The 16,679-nt window shown below is 35.7% G+C and overlaps 1 protein-coding gene across 1 annotated transcript in view; it reads left to right on the top strand.

The window, feature by feature from the left end:
- The window catches only part of SH3RF2 (SH3 domain containing ring finger 2), a 166,039-nt gene that overhangs the window by 75,067 nt on the left and 74,293 nt on the right, over positions 1-16,679 (top strand). The window contains exon 5 of the mRNA XM_074212696.1: positions 1,611-1,934. Within this exon, the coding sequence (XP_074068797.1) occupies positions 1,611-1,934 (324 nt within the window). The remainder of the gene's footprint in view (positions 1-1,610; positions 1,935-16,679) is intronic.

The raw sequence follows: 16,679 nt of genomic DNA, 5'->3' as shown, positions 1-16,679 counted from the left end.
TTTATTCCCTTTGGATGACAAAATAGACAAAGCTCAGTGTTTTGTGCTACTCTGTCCTTTGAAAGGATAATGGTAGGTCTCAGTTAGAAATAGAACTTTTTAGTCTCTGAGGAAGGAATTGATTTCTCCAGTTGTAGTCTTACCTGCAGATGGCAATGAACTTGACTGATTTGATTCAAGTATGAAATGGCTGACTGGTGTCTAGAACTGTGTTAGAAAACTAGAAGATTCAAAGAAATTAGAATCTAACTTGGGAGACAAAAATCACAAGCAGTAAATTGTAAAATAGTATTTTAACACATTATATATAGATTTAAGTACCAAAAATGACTGACATAGCAAATGTTATAATCTTTCAGGGAAAAGGGGGGAAAAAAACAATGTGCTTGAGTAGATTAGGTTTCAACTGAGAAAAGGCAGTATTTTAGTTGGGGAAACATTACAATTCAAAAGAGAAGATTCAAGAAAACGGACTTTAACCATCATCTAAAAAGAGAACGGTATATTTCTGGAGGTGGTCAAGGTCAAGAGACAGAATACTAACTACAATAGAAATGTATTAAACACCTGACATGTATGAAGGAACAATGTACTTGAGTTAGATAACACCTGGTCCCTGACTACATACAGCTTATAATCTAGTAACAAGGAAATATCACCTGTTTAAGAACATTTTTATGGGGCGGCTAGATGGCAAAATGGATAGAGCACCAGCCTTGGAATCAGGAGTACCTGAGTTCAAATCTGGCCTCAGACACTTAATAATTACCTAGCTGTGTGGCCTTGGGCAAGCCACTTAACCCTTAAGCCTTGTAAAAAAAAAACTAAAAAGATCATTTTTATGGTTTCACATCAATGAGGGAAACCAAGGGACAATTTGACAAATTGATCATTTTATCATCACATTTACCCTTGTTTCTTTGAAGTGTCTGAAACTCTTTTGAAAGCAAATGCAACATTGTTCTGTGGTCTATAGGACTGCTAATAGTGTCTACAATGAAGAAAAGGAAGAATTTTAGCTATGGCATGTCCTTGGAAACTTTTCTCAAGAATTGGGAAGCAAGAATTAATTCATCTTCTATTTGAAAATTGCCCAACCCTAAATCATATCTCTGCAAAAAATAATATCATAGTTTCTATAACTACAGTTGGAAGAGACAGTGGAGATTTTTCTATCTAAACCCTCCCTTCCCTCTAAAGTTACAGATGAGGAAACTAAAATTTTTCAAATAAAGTGAATTGCCCAAAATGGTGGTCAGAATTGAACTCAGATACCATGTCTCCAAGTTCAAATTTCTAAATTTGATCTTGTTTCTGTGGTACCAAGCTCCCTAGTTGGATCAAATGAACAGATTTATTATACTCATCTAGATAAAGCCTAAATATGAATATAAACACTGTTGGCAAAATAGAAGTGTCTTTCACTGGAGTAATTTATTCCACTAGAGTAAAAGGAACCAATTAATAGAATTCTAAAAATTCTCCTTGAGTTCAAATAGCTTTACATTGACCTGGTGGGAATTATTTATAGAGACTGACCCAGTTGAGTCTTAATGATCTTATATTTGGATCTAAGAATCACAGTTTTCACTGGATCCTTTGTATTTCAGCCAAACCTCACTGCAAGACATCTACTAGAAAAGGGCAAAAACCATCGGTCTTCCCACATAAAGAGCATGTCCCTGAGATCCTCTTCTCCTAGAAGCAAAGTGACAGAATCAACAGCCTTCAATAGGGCCATAGAATCTAGGAGGAAGAACCCAAGACAATTCTCCATCATGACAGCCTTGAACACCCTCAACAGAATGGTTCATTCACCAACAGGGCAACAGATGGTAGAAATCAGCTCTCCTGTGCTCATCAGCTCCAGTAATCCTTCTGTGGCAGCTCAGAATTTTGAGAAGGTAGAACTCCCACCTAATAGTCCTGTCCAGGTAAGAAAACACATTTTACATTTTAAACTAGGAGCAGACAGACTTTAGGAAATGATTTATACAATGTCATGTTTGTTTCTTGTTTAATATAGTTTAATATGGTGTTCAAGCATGAGGGGTCCCTTTTTAATGATGAAAAATATCTGTCTATTTTAGTAGTTGTATTTTTGGTATCCTTTGATTGACCAACTGGATAATGACAAAAAGTTACTCTCAATTCAGTCATGCTTTTCTTGTCATTTTAATTTTTTTAACTTAAACACCAAAAAAGATCATTTCCATACACAGTTTACAAACCCATAAATCTCCATTTTATAAGTAAAAAAAAATTCCATGTGTTAATTTCAAAGCAATTTTCTTTGTCTTCCTTCGGAATTTCCTTCTGTACTCTTCTGTACATTTTAAAAAATAAATTTCAGTGCCCTTTTTTTGCATCATTGCTGGCAACTCCATCTTTTCTTGACCTATTCCCCATAATTAACCAAGAGAAAAAAAAGAAAAATGTCCTTTTAACAAAAAAAGCATAGTCAAGCAAAGTATTGTTCTCCTGCTCCTTTCTCTCTGTAGTAATTTATACAACTCAAGATTCTCTGAAACTCTCAAAATTTTTTCAATGTGATAATATTCTACTTACATTTAAATGCCACAAATGTTCACTCATTTCCCAATTATCTAAGAAGTAGCCTAAAAGACCCTCTAAGATTTTAGTTATTTTGTCTTTTAATACCTGCTTCAAGATCAAAAATCTTATTTTGATTGTGATTAAACTCTCCATGATATTTTTCTCCCTCTTAATCCTTGTTTAATTTTATGAATTTCTATATCAAAATCTATGTGTATGCGTGTGTGTATGTATGTGTTTAACCTTCTTTCCCTCCATGTTTGTGTATTCTTCTCACACCATCCAGTTATGAAAAATAGCAAATTCTGCTCCCTTCTTCCTCCTTTCTTTATTAGTGTATGTTCCCTTTTCCTTGTTCTCTTAAAACCCTCAGAAAAAAAACAATACATGTTCATGTCCACTGTTTTTCTTATTTAACTCCTTTGAAGATATAAGGTTCTAAAAGCACTCAGTTCTCTCTCTAGAAGAATGTTGGTACATTATACAACTCTGTCCAGTTGATCAAATACATTTTCCTGTTTTGCTTCCTCTAGACTTTTGTGTTTATATTGCAAAGTTCCTATCCAAGTCTGATATTTTCATCAGAAATCTTTCAGTCTTTTCTTCCACTCAGGGTCCATTTTTCCCCCTGTAGAATTACATTCAATTTTGCAGGATAAATTATTCTTAATTGTCAATATGTATCTTTGTCTTTTGGAATATTTTATTCCATGATCTCTTCTCATTTGTAGTAGAAACTGCTTTGTCTTGTACGATTCTGACTATAATGCGTTAGTATTTGAACTGCTCCTTTCTGCATATTTGAAGTATTTTTTCTTCAGTGTTCTGGATTTTGTTTCACTGCATACCTGGGAATTTTTCATTTATGATTTCTTGATATATATACATATATATATATATATATATATATATATATATATGATCTAGGCTTTTTAAAATCATGGTTTTCAGGGAGTCCAATGATTCTTAAAGTATCTCTCCTTGATTTGATTTCCAGGTCAGGTTTTTCATATCAAATAACATATTTTTCTTCAATTTTTTTAATCTCTTGATTTCATTCTAGTAATTCTTGCTGTCTCAGGGTTATTGATTTCTACTTTGTCTGCTTTAGTTTTCAAGGAGTCCTTTATTTGAGTAAGGTTCACAACTTTCTCTTCTAAACTATTTGTTCATCTTCCAGTTCTTTTCTCTAAAGCTTTTTTAAAAAAGAAAACTCTTCTTTCATTTCTTCTAGGAATTCATGCACTCTTGTGGGAAATCCATTTTTCCCCTTTGACCCTCTACTTGCAGTTATTTTATATATACATATATATGTATGTAGATATAGATTAAATATATAGATGTAGATGTAGATATAGATTAGAGATAGAGATAGAGATACAGATACAGATACAGATACAGATACAGATACAGATACAGATACAGATACAGATATACATCCTCCTTCAGAAAGATATTTAGATAATTTTTTATACTGGTTAGTATTTTCTTTGGTTTGCCTCTCTACCTTTAATTTCTGAATTAGAACTTTACCCCAGGGCCAGACTCTTACCCTTGCAACAATTTTGAGTGGGTTAGTCAGTCTGATTCTTTCCCTGTGTCACCTAGGTTCTTATATTGATCATCTCCTAAAGTTGTACCTATCAACCCCAACCCCCAGCTTTCTGAGGTTTGAAGTGCTAGGTTATCAAGTTCTTCCTAGCATCTCTGGACAGTATACCTAGGACCTCAGCATGCTGGTTACTTTAGCACAATTCCCTTCTGACCACTTCTTGCTCCCTCCAGACACAGAGCCTTTCATGTAACATGGGATTTTGATCATGCTGGTATTGACCTTTCTGGAATAACTCCCTTACCAATCACACTTAAGCTGGTTGATCTCTTGTGCAAGTCTGGGATAGAAAAAAATCGCTTACTGATATTTCTCATTGGATTTCTTGATCATTGATTGTTCCATTTAATGCAAATTTTAAGGTTTTGCTGGAATGGACTCTTACCTCCCATTCAAGTATCCATCTTACTTTTCAATTAATTTCTATGTTTTTATCATAATTGTAGCCACTTAATTTTTTAAAAAAACAGCAATTAATATATGAGATACATTATTTATTGAGTTAAAAATGACAGGGCTTGGTATATATATGGATATAAAAGCCCCTTATAACAGCTCTTTAGTTCTCCAGAGGTACGTAGTCTACAGATTGGGAATGTTTGATTTGATATTCATATTTTGCTACTTTAAAAGATCTATAACTTGAGTATAAATAATTCTCTCTACTGAAACAGAAGATAGCCATTGCTATTTGCTTATGAATTACTACAGCCAAAAGAATATTCCCAGCTTGTGGCCAACATTCTAGTAATGAGCCCTATTTAAATTAGCTAGGCTAATATAATGACAGACTTTTAAAGATTTTCCAACTTGTTTTAGAGCCTTTCAAAGTTTGTTCTGTGCTGGAAAAGCTTTCATTGGGCCAAGGTCATCTCCAAGTCATAGTGTCCCATCTAACTAAAGCCAGAAGAGACCTCCAAGATCGTCATCACAACCACACAAGAGCTCAGTTCTATACTAGATTTACACAAATGAAATATTTAGTCAGCTAAGTGGCAGAGTGGATTAAGTGCTAGGCTTGTAATAGAAAAGCCTGAATTCTAGTGACCTTAGACACCTAATAGATGTGTGACTCTAAAGGACAATCTTTTTTTTTTTTTTAGATTTTTCAAGGCAATGGGGTTAAGTGGCTTGCCCAGGGCCACACAGCTAGGTATTTATTAAGTGTCAGAGCCCGGATTTGAGCTCAGGTATTCCTGACTCCAGGGCTGGTGCTCTATCCACTGTGCCACCTAGCTGCCCCAATGTGTGACTCTAGATCAGTTATTTCACCTTTCTCAGACTCAGTTTTATCCACAAAATGAGGATGATAATTGCACCTACATCATAGGGTCTTTGTGAGGAGCAAATAGGACAATGTGTAAAGGCAAACCTTAAAGCACTATATAAATGCTAGAGAGTGTTTTTATTAATTAGAATAAAAAGCAAGGCCATGTATGGTAGGGTACTAAACTATTATAATGAAGTATCATATTTTAGGAAAAGGAAAGATGTAGGTGACCTGGAGTTTTCAGAGAAGGCATCATTCATGAAGAAAGAGGGCTTAAGATAGTTCCTAAAGGCCAGCTAGGTGGCGCAGTGGATAGAGCACCAGCCCTGGAGTCAGGAGTACCTGGGTTCAAATCTGACCTCAGACACTTTATAATTACCTAGCTGTGTGGTCTTGGGCAAGCCACTTAACCCCATTGCCTTGAAAAAACTAAAAAAAAAAAAAAGATGGTTCCTAAAGCCTTTGTGAGGTAGCTAGGAGGTGCTACTAGCCTTGGAGTCTGAAGTATGGGAATTCGATTCCAGACTCAGACAATTGACACCTAACAACTGTGTGTCCTTGGGCAAGTCACTTAACCCTGATTGTCTCTCCTCTAGGGCATTTCATTCATCCTGATTCATATCTGGTCATTGGACACTGATGGTTCCAGAGGAGAAAGTGAGACTGTAACATAGCAACCCCTCACTCAAATCCAATTCATGTACTTGTCATGGCATAAGCTCCCTCAAGTCATGGTCTTCTTTGAGATTGAAGGATAAGCATCATCATCTTAAATTCTATAGAATTTAGATAGCAAGAACTATATTATATTATAATTGGCAGTTTTTAATCTTCATTTTGTTTTTTTATATGGCATAATGTGATTTTTATAGGGAAGAAGAAATACAAACCTGAAAGGAGTTTGAAAGAGAGAAACCACAACCAACTGAGCTAGTCAATAAAAACTTTCCAGTAAAAGTAAGATTGGAGGGAAGATCTTAGATGAAGTAACATATAATAGCAAATTATACATTCCATAGTGCATTTCTGATACAGGGCCATGGAAGGAGCACTGGATCTGAAGACAGAGGGCTTAGGTTCAAATCCCAGCTCTACCACATGAGATCTTGGACAAGCACCTTCATTTTTCTGAGCCTCAGATTTCTCATCTGTAAAATGACCAAATGACCTCAAAGGTCCTAGTTAAATCTAAATCTGTTAATCTGTACTCTTTAAAATGTAGGATTTGGAAATGGTTTCTAAAGTTACTTCAACTCTAAGACGTGTGTGTGTGTGTGTGTGTGTGTGTGTGTGTGTTGGTGTGTTGGGGGAGGGGTTGGGGGGAAGGTTATTTAATTATACAGATATCTCTGAGCTAATCAGGAAAAATATTATTACTACCATTTACAAAGGACTAAACTAAAACTCAATTTCACAATGGCTAGTGAGTAGTAGGGATGGAGACCTAGACCATATTTTTGAATGTAGTATTCAGTCCACTTGATTATCCAAGAAGAGGGACTTTTAACCTCAACTCCATAGACCTCCTAGGGTTATGCAGGGTTTCCATAATTTCAGGATTTCCATGAACTTGGATAGAAAAAATTTTATAACTTTATTTTCACTATTCTCTAAACCATATTTAGAATTTTCTCGTCTTATGAATTTTTTTAAGTCTGAGAAGGGGCCATAATCCCCAAAGATTAAGAACTCCTCATCTAGAAGGAAATAAGATTTGTTGGGATGCTAAATTAGGAATACAGGACTGTGTGCCAGAAACTTAGCATAGGAAAATAGTATTATACTGGTTGGCTTAGACTACAGAAGAGTGCATGTAGGAAAATAGGGGAGAAGAACAAATAGGCAGAATAATATAGGCAGAGCCAAGAACACAATCCCTACTCAAAGATTTATTATGAAAAGTTCTGGGTGATTACAACTCAATTTAATACAGGGCCAGCTAAAATGTTATAAACCAGGGTGGGCAGTCAGGCAGCCCAGGAGCAGAAATATTTCTTATAGCAGGTGCTTATTTAGGTTGAAAGGCAGTTTTGGAAGATGAAAGAGTAGATTGATGAGACCAAATAATTAAAAAGTGAATTGCATGCTGGGAATTCTACTGCAAACACTTTTTAGCTGTGCAGGTAACAACTTGAAAAGCCAAAACTTGGCTATTACTGACTTTTTTTAAAGAAACTATAAATCTTGTTTTTAAACATGAATCCCTACCTTGGGATTAAACAATTTAACTGAGCTCTAATCCCTTTTTAACAAGGCAAGAAAGAAGAGAAAGTCAAGGACTTCTCTGAGATTTAAATGTATTTAAAAGTACAACAGTTTATTACTAACTCTGTTGTCCAGATCTAAGTTGGGGATGAGAAAAGAAAGGGAATGAGCATTTATGAAGCACCTGCTATGTGAACAGGCACTGCTAAGTGCTTTTACCAGTATTAACTAATTCAATCCTTACAACAATCCTGGGGCATAGAGGTTATTTTTATTCCCTTTATACAGCTGAGGAAACTGAGGCTAGTAAATGTCTGAAGCTAGATTTTAATCATGTCTCTCTGACTTCTAGTCCAGTGTCTGTAGAATATGCCACCAAGCTACATGATTAGATAGGAGTATATCTAAAAAAAGTCAGAGATAAGGAAGGCAGGGGTTAATGAACTGAAAAATCACTGAGTCAAAAGAGAATCACTAATCCTGCCATTTTAACCCGCTCTGTAGTGTATTACTCCCCTCCTATACTCCCTCCCCCCCACATACATATACACATATATTCACACAAACACAAAATATTCCCCTTACAATAATATATATTTTCCATACACGTATATACACATACTTCCCCCTACAAAATAACATTCTTTTTTGTTGTTTTACTGATGATTTTTTTGAACTTTTCATTAACAAACCCACATAAAAATGACCCCTTTTGTAAGAAAAAACTCACAATTAAGCAAAGAAAATTGACACATTGATCACATCTGATATCATAATATATACCTTTAGACAATCATTTGTCAAAAGATGGAAATATAGATATATCAATATATTTATATCTCCCATCAGCCCTTTGTAATCAATATTGATTAATACATGGATTTGAGTTCTAATATTTTTTAAAATTACAGACCAGTAGTTCAGAGAAATTTTGTAGGTAGAGTTTACCTAGAATTATAAAATATTTAATAAAGTAGCTTCATGTTATTCTTTTTTGGGAAATATTAATATTTTATTTATTTTTCAACTACATGCAAAGATAGATTTCAACAATCATATTTTTGCAAGGGTTTTGAGTTTCTCATTTTTCTGCCTCCCTCAGTTGAACACAATGGTCTAATTTATTAATATCTTTTTTGAATCCTGAATCTGCTATTTAGTGTGTTAGTTTTGTTGCTCTTTGAGCATAATTCCAAATTGCTCTCCAGAAAGGTTGGATCAGTCCACAACTCCACCAATACTACATTAGTATACCAGTTTTCCCACATCCCCTCCAACATTGATCATTTTCCTTTTTAGTCATATTGACCAATCTGATAAGTATGAGGTGGTTTCTCAAAGTTGTTTTAATTTGCATTTCTCTAATCAATAATGATTTAGAAACTACATGAAAGTGCAATTGGATGAATTCAGGACTATTAAAAATAGGGAAATGGAAGGATATGATGGAGTCAACTCAAACCAGTTAATGAAAGCTGATCATTAAATTTTCAGTGTGATCATTTATATCTCCAAAATCAACAAATCATGACTTGATTCATTACTTCTTAATTGTTTAAACTTAAAAAAGTGAAAGAGAAAATATTAAACTTAAAAGTTATCTAAACTTAAGAAAGTGATAGAGAAAATATTACATAAATCAAACTTAAAAGTATATCCTGTATCCATTTTTTGTTTTAGAAAACTACTTGTTAAACATTTATCAACACAGTCCCCTAGATCATGAATATTAGCTTAGAAGGGGGTCTCTAGCAGGACTTTCCTGTGCTATTAAACATTTTAGTAACATGGATAATAGAATCCTTATTACATTTTAAAATAGTATATACCAGAAGAGATAGCTAATATACTGGATAGCAGATTCAGGATTCAAAAAAGATCTTATTAGATTAGAACATTGTACTGATGAAATTTATACAAATAAATATAAAGTCTTACACTTTGGTTCAAGAAATCAATGCTAGAAGTATCATCTTTGTCATCATCATAAAGATAGTCAGCAGTTATATAGTACCTACTATGTGCCAAACAGAGCTAAAGTGCATTATAAATATCACTTCATTTTTTTCTTCACAACAACCCTGGGAAGTAGGTGCTATTATTATAGCCAATTTACACATGAGGAAACTGAAGTCTTCAAAAATTAAGTGCCTTGCCCAGGTTCACACAGCTAGTAGCAGTTATCTAAGTGAATTTGAATTCAGTTCTTTCTGACTTCAGACCCAGTGCTTTGTCCACAACACTGTTTAGCTGCATTATTATATGGCAGTGTGTCTGAATAAAGTCTTGAGGTTTTCATGATCTGAGAGTATAGTTTGAGCCAACAGTCCAATATGGCACCCAAGAATGCAATCTTAGATTGCATTAAAAGGGACACAGATTCTAGGCAGAAATAAATGATGACCTTTCTATTCACAGGCTTGGTCAGACCACACTGACTATGTTGTTGTTAGTTCTTGGTGTCACAGTATAGAAGAAATATTGATAAACCAGAGAACATACAAAGGAAGGCAATCAGAAGGATGAAGGACCTTAAATTCATGACTTATGTAATTACATTGAAAAAAACAGGGGGTGGCTAGGTAGCACAGTGGATAGAGCACTGGCCTTGAAGTCAGGAGTACCTGAGTTCAAATCCAGCCTCAGACACTTAACAATTTCCTGGCTGTGTGGCCTTGGGCAAGCCACTTAACCCCATTGCCTTGCAAAAACCTAAAAAAAAAAAATTGGGAGTGTTTTGTCTGAAGAAAAGGAGACTCAGGGAAGTAAATGCAGTCTCCAGGTATATAAAAGTTATCACGTGAAAATGGGACTTTTTTTATTGCTTAACCCCAGAGGGTAGAACTAATTTTGAAGTTAGGGTTTGGGTGATGAATTAATTCACAATGAGACTTAAGACTCAGAAATATGAAGGACATATAAGTTTTATTATACAGATGCAAGGTTATTATTGTATGTGGTCTGATCCTTAGGGGAGAGGCAGCTAATAAGGGAATATGCCATGACAGGGCACAGTGTATATACTTGGAAAAGGATAGGGGTCAGTGCAAGGACAATCAGCTTATGTTGGGTAACAATCTGTTATCTCAATATTCTTTGTTGGTCTCTACCTCCCTGTCCTTGTAGGATACTCCTAGAATAGCTAAGATAGTTTTTATCAACCCAAGATCTGGTACAGGGAGATAGAGGTTGCAAAGAGGGAAATTTAAGCTTGAGGTTAGCATATATTTCTTCCCAGGAAAAAGTACCCTCAAAACAGTGAATTCTACATCAATGAAGGTCTTAAAGCAAAGATTTGAGGAACATGAGTTAAATATGCTATAGAAGAGTTCTTGTTCAGCCATTGGTTGGACTAGATGGACTCTGAAGTCCCTGATAATTCTGGGATTCTGTATTTTTCCTTTACATTTTGTAGTCATTGTGCATATTGTTCTCTTTGTTCTATTTCTGTTCTTTTCTGAATCCATTCATGAAACACTCTTCCTAAGAGCACAAATGCATGACTTTCCTTCCATATACATATATAGGCATCTATGAATATATTTACATTCATGCATACAGTCCCCCCCAATACACATCTCAAAGAGAGAAAAAAAATGAAAAGTCTTCCTTCCGAGTCATGAGTGGAGGCTTTATTAAAACTCATTAAAACAGTAACAATGCAACTTGTAATTCTTCCTTTATAGATCCTTCAGTAGGAACATGAAAAAAGTTCAGAGACAACTTTCAAGGATCACTTATAAAAAGTTTTAGTCTCCAAAAGTCTGATGAACAAAGTTTTGTTTTGTTTTTGAAATTTCTCTACACTTTTCAATTCTTCTTTTTGCTTATTTGCCTAATCTACAGAGAGGATGGACCAGAACAAGAAATTCTGCTTTGATTCAGAATGTGTCTGATACTTTCATAAGATAGAAGGAAAAAACTAGAGGTACTCACCCCCACAATATTGATGCTGTGCTCTCTACCCTGTCAGTAGTAGATTGTAAGTGCTACCACGTGTCTGTAAATGTTGATGAAATAATCAAAGATTGTTCTTATTTCATCTAGAGCATAGGCAAAAGTAAGATAAAGTTAAGGCATCCAATAACTGCTCTAGGCCTCAGTTTCTTCATCTGTACAAAAAAAAAAGAGTAGATCTAGTTGATCTCCAAGGATTCTTCTGGTTCTAAATCTATGATGCTGAAGTAACAGGAGTTGATATTAATATAGCACTTTAAGGTTTATAAAGCATTTTCTATCATTGTCCCATTTGGTGGCAGAGATGTTATCCTTTGACAGTACTGAATATGATTTTTCAGCTAGGTGATGGAATAGATAGAATGCCTGCCTGGATTCAGGAAGACTCATCTTCATGAGTTCAAATCTAACTTCACAAACTTAGTAGCTGTGCAACCCTGGGAAAGTTACTTAACCCTGGTAGTCTCATTTTCTTCATCTATAAAATGAACCAGAGAAGAAACTGGCAAACCTTTCCAGTTAAGAAATGGTTGATGAAGAATAGGACTAGACAAAAACAACTAGCAACAGTAGCTGAAGATTATTTTGTTAGCATGGAGAACTCAATGGAAATCAAAATTTCTCTTTAAGACTTAAGTTTCAGCTGAAAGCTTAAGCAGCTTCCCCACACTCCCACAATAAATAATTGTTGCCATGGGATTTGAACCCACATCTTCTAGAATCTAAGCCTACCATTCTGTCAACCATCCCGTGTTGCTTCTCTGGACTCCACTATCGCTGTTCTATAATGGAAATGCAGGATTTCAGAAATTAAATAACTTGTCCATAAAGGTTCACAAGGAAGTTTTATGTAGGATAATCAAAGTTACAGAGTGTTCATGTACCATGCTGTTGGTCAGTCATGTCCAATTCTTCGTGATCCTCTTTGGGATTTTCTTGGCAAAGTTATTGGTGTGGTTTGACATTTCCTTTTTCTGGTTTATTCTATGAATGAGGAAACTGAGGCAAACAGGACTAATTGACTTAGTTAAACAGGGTTAAATAGCAAATGGTGTCTTCTTGACTCTAAGCCCAGTGCTCTATCCACTGCATCACCTAAATGCCCAACAAAAACAACACAGAACTAATCCCCTGCTACATATACTCAAGTCACAGAGCAACCTTGGAATGCCACCACCCAGAATGCTTCCTTAAGTCTGTTCTTCTGAGCCTCCTTTTGATTTCCAGGGAGACAAGTTGAACCTCTGTCCCTAAGATACAGTAGGTTTTTTCTTCTTCACCCCCCCACCCCACCCCACTTCACAAAATACTTTTCCTGGGAGGATAAGGGAATTCCAGACTATAAGACTTTGTAAGCATACCAGAAGTCAGACTTTGACAGCTCCATCAGTTGGGAAAAAACAGAAGACATTTTGGGGACTTCTAAAGCATATAAAGTATGAGAACATCCTTCTGACTCTTTTCTACTTTTAAGAAAAGCAACAAAGAAATTTAAGCCAAATCAGGATCCTCTTTGAAACCTGGTATCTCTGTGGTATATGTGCTGGAACAATCCTGGGGTCCATGAATTTTATCTTTCTTCCCAAAGGTCGTCTCTTTTGTCTTCTCCTGTCCATGAGATCCTCTCCTTTCTTTTTATTCTTTCCCATTGTTCCCTGTTCTGTCCCTGTTGGATCCACGTCAACTCCCAACCAAATATCAAATGTGAATTATTTGTGCTTCACTGTAAATTTGTCACTAGGTTACCTCTCCCCAGGATTGTTTACTTTCCAAAACTAATCTCCTATCCATGAAATAAAAGCCTTTGTCCTGTTCAAGGCTGTTCAGGCATCTGTAAAGAGAGAGGGGTTTACTTTTGTGGGGAGGGGGATAAGGAGAGGGGCCTCCCTGATGCCCCAGAAGTCCCACAGGTGGCTTTCTACCTAGGGATAAGTCTGGCCCTTAAATGATTACCATAGATTTGATATACTTTTACTCACATGAAATCACAGCATACAAAGTAATACTTTCACTCCACCACTGTGTCTGTCAGGAAGAAGACTCACTCCTCACCTCAAGAAATCTCTGACAAGATATATTTAAGTCATTACTTTGGGTATTCGGTATAGCAAGGTAGAGTACTGGATTTGGAATATGGTTTCAAATCCTACTTCTGTGACTTATTAGCTATGTTACTAAGAGTAAATCTTGGAGCCTTAATTTCCTCACCTGTAAAATGATTGTTTTAGTGTTTAGATGATTAGTGTCATGAGCATCTGGTGGTTATGAGGCTCAAATGAGATAAGGTACATAAAACACTATATAAATGTCAATTATAGTTTTATAAAATTATGTAAAAATAGAGGTCCTAGAAAACAATTCAGGACCAAACCTAAAAAGGATCAAATTTGGGTCCATGTCAAGCATTCATGGGGAATTAGATAAGTGTAGGAATTAATTAAATTGGGTTTTGAGGGAATCATTAAGATCAATCCTACCTTTTTGTTTTGAAAGAATTCCCTAGATGCTGAAGGTCATCGACATAGTTTGTGAATTAAAAGTAATTTTTAGTAACCATTGCTAAGGATAGGTTAAAAAGAATTACATTATCTGCCCATGACTGAGACATGTGGTTATACATATTAAATTTTATTTCCAACATTGTATAATCTATCTGAGTGGCTTGCCCAAGGTCACACAGTTTTATTGGTGGTGGTTTTGGGGGGGGAGGGGGCAATTACCACAACCATGATGGTCTTGAAAATTCAAACATGTATTAACTGTATGATCCTAGGAAAATCTTTTAACTGCCATGTGCCTGAGGCAACTCACTAGTATTTATCTACTAAATTTTAGGAGGACCCTAATCTGTTGAGTAACCCAAAAGAAAAGAATGTGGAATGGTTTTTTTTGCTGTAGGACTTTAAACAAAGAATTTTGCCAATCCCAGACTGCCTAATACATACTTATGGAATGCCTTCAATAGTTGTTCAGAACTGATAGCCCCATGAGGATTTGGAAATCTTAAAGTACTCATCAACTATAATCATTTCCATTGCTGGGGGAAAAAAATTCCCTCAACCCCTTACTGCCAGTTGTAAATCTTAAACCCCCCCCCATCATTCCACCAATTTAACTTCATACTTTTTAGTCAGTGAAGTTGTCACTTTTTAAAATATAAATGAAGATGAGCTCTCTAGGGTAGGTAGCAGTTATTCCAATTTCCATTTTACAGACTTGGAATTGGACAAACTAGGTTCAAGTCCTTCTTGGATACTTAATGTCTATGTGACCTTGAGCAATCATAAAGACCTTAATTATCATTTTAGTCTTAAAGTGACAACCATTTGGGAACAAGAATAGAACACAGCTTAGGTGGGGGAATGGGAGGGTTAGGAACATTTGGTACTCCAAGAAGAGACAAGAGGACTGACTGAGCCAGTCAAAGAGTGTTCAAGACAAACTTTGTCTACTTTAGAATTTTGCCAGATCTCACCCAACCTCAGACCCACTGATGAAATAAATGCATGAATTAGTTATTCTGTGCTGGGGACTGTTCAGAGCTGATAACTCATAGGCGTTCCCTGAGCTGCAGAGTAGTCCTCAAATGCATACTTCTGACTTCCTGATGTTACTGGCTGATTTTCCATCTCTGTGCTCTCATGTCAGGAGAATGAGTTGTTATCTGCCTCCAGTCTTATATGCTGCTTATCTCTTCCCTCCAGCCTATCCCTAAATCTTTTGGACTTCATAGAACTCAATCTTAAGGCATAATTTCATTGTCGGTTCTCTGTGTACTGTAAAGTGTCCAATGAAAGAAATTGGGATTTTTTTCTTAATTTTGAGAAGTTTCATGGGTAACAATAACTCTCATTTAACTTTGCTAGCTAAAACTGTTCAGGATCCTGATGGACAGAATAAGGAAAACTGAATATTTGCTGTAGAATAAGGAATTTAATAAGAAACCAGGGATTATTTTTCTTGACCAAACAACTTGTTAGATGGATGACAAGAAGGAGAAAACCATGCAATCTTTTTAACTGTAGAGCTTTAAAAATAGAATAGGCGCTTACCCTATCTCTGGCCACTCCCCTCTATTTTCTAGATTCTCAGTTGAGTGATTTTTCACCATATTTTGCAAAGTTCTTATCTCACTTTCCATGAGGAAACTGCAACAAATATAGAGGTTAAGCAACTTACTCCCAGCCATACAAAAAGCTAAAGGCACCATTTGGAATCAAACTTGCAATCCCTAAATATCTTACCCAAAGATTTCACCCACTGAGCAACATAGCCTCAAGGTACCTACTAACCTTTTTAAGAAAAGACTTAAGCTGGTATTAGCCCAGACAAACCGGTGAGATATAGCAAAATTCCCCCATGATTTGCTATGTGGCCTTGGGCAAGGAAGGTCCTTAACTTCTCTGTTCATCAGTTTTCTCATTTTCCAGGTGGGATAATATTTACCTGCCAGGAGTACTGTGCAAATTAATCACCTAAAGTTTATCTCATACTCTGAAGATAGATTGGGTTATTCCCATTAAATAATGACTGTCATCTTTGTTGTTTATTCTGAATTCAGTTCCCTCTAAAGCCTCAGACAGGTGATCTAAAATGATTTTCCTTACCATTTTTCTGCCTTAGTGATTTTTTTTTAATCACGAAAAGTGTGTCCCACAGCATCAGTAGAACTGTTTCTCTGTACTCAGTGTTTTATTGTGTTTTTTTTAAATAAAAGAAAGATTTTATTTATTTAGAATTTTACAATTTTTCCCCTAATCTTGCTTCCCTCCATCCACCCCCCACAGAAGGCAGTATGTTAGTCTTTACATTGTTTCCATGATATACATTGATCTCAGCTGAATGTGATGAGAGAGAAATCAAATCCTTAAGGAAGAAAAATAAAGTATAAGAGATAGCAAAATTACATAATAAAATAACATTTTTTTTAATTAAAGGTAATAGTCTTGGGTCTTTAACTCCACAATTCTTTCTCTGAATACAGATGGTATTCTTCATCACAAATAGCCCCAAATTGTGCCTGATTGTTGCACTGATGGAATGAGCAAGTCCATTAAGGTTGATCATCTCCCCCATGTT

The sequence above is a fragment of the Macrotis lagotis genome, chromosome 1 (assembly GCF_037893015.1).
Source record: "Macrotis lagotis isolate mMagLag1 chromosome 1, bilby.v1.9.chrom.fasta, whole genome shotgun sequence".
Taxonomy (NCBI): domain Eukaryota; kingdom Metazoa; phylum Chordata; class Mammalia; order Peramelemorphia; family Peramelidae; genus Macrotis; species Macrotis lagotis.
This window is presented reverse-complemented; position numbering and strand designations above follow the sequence as displayed.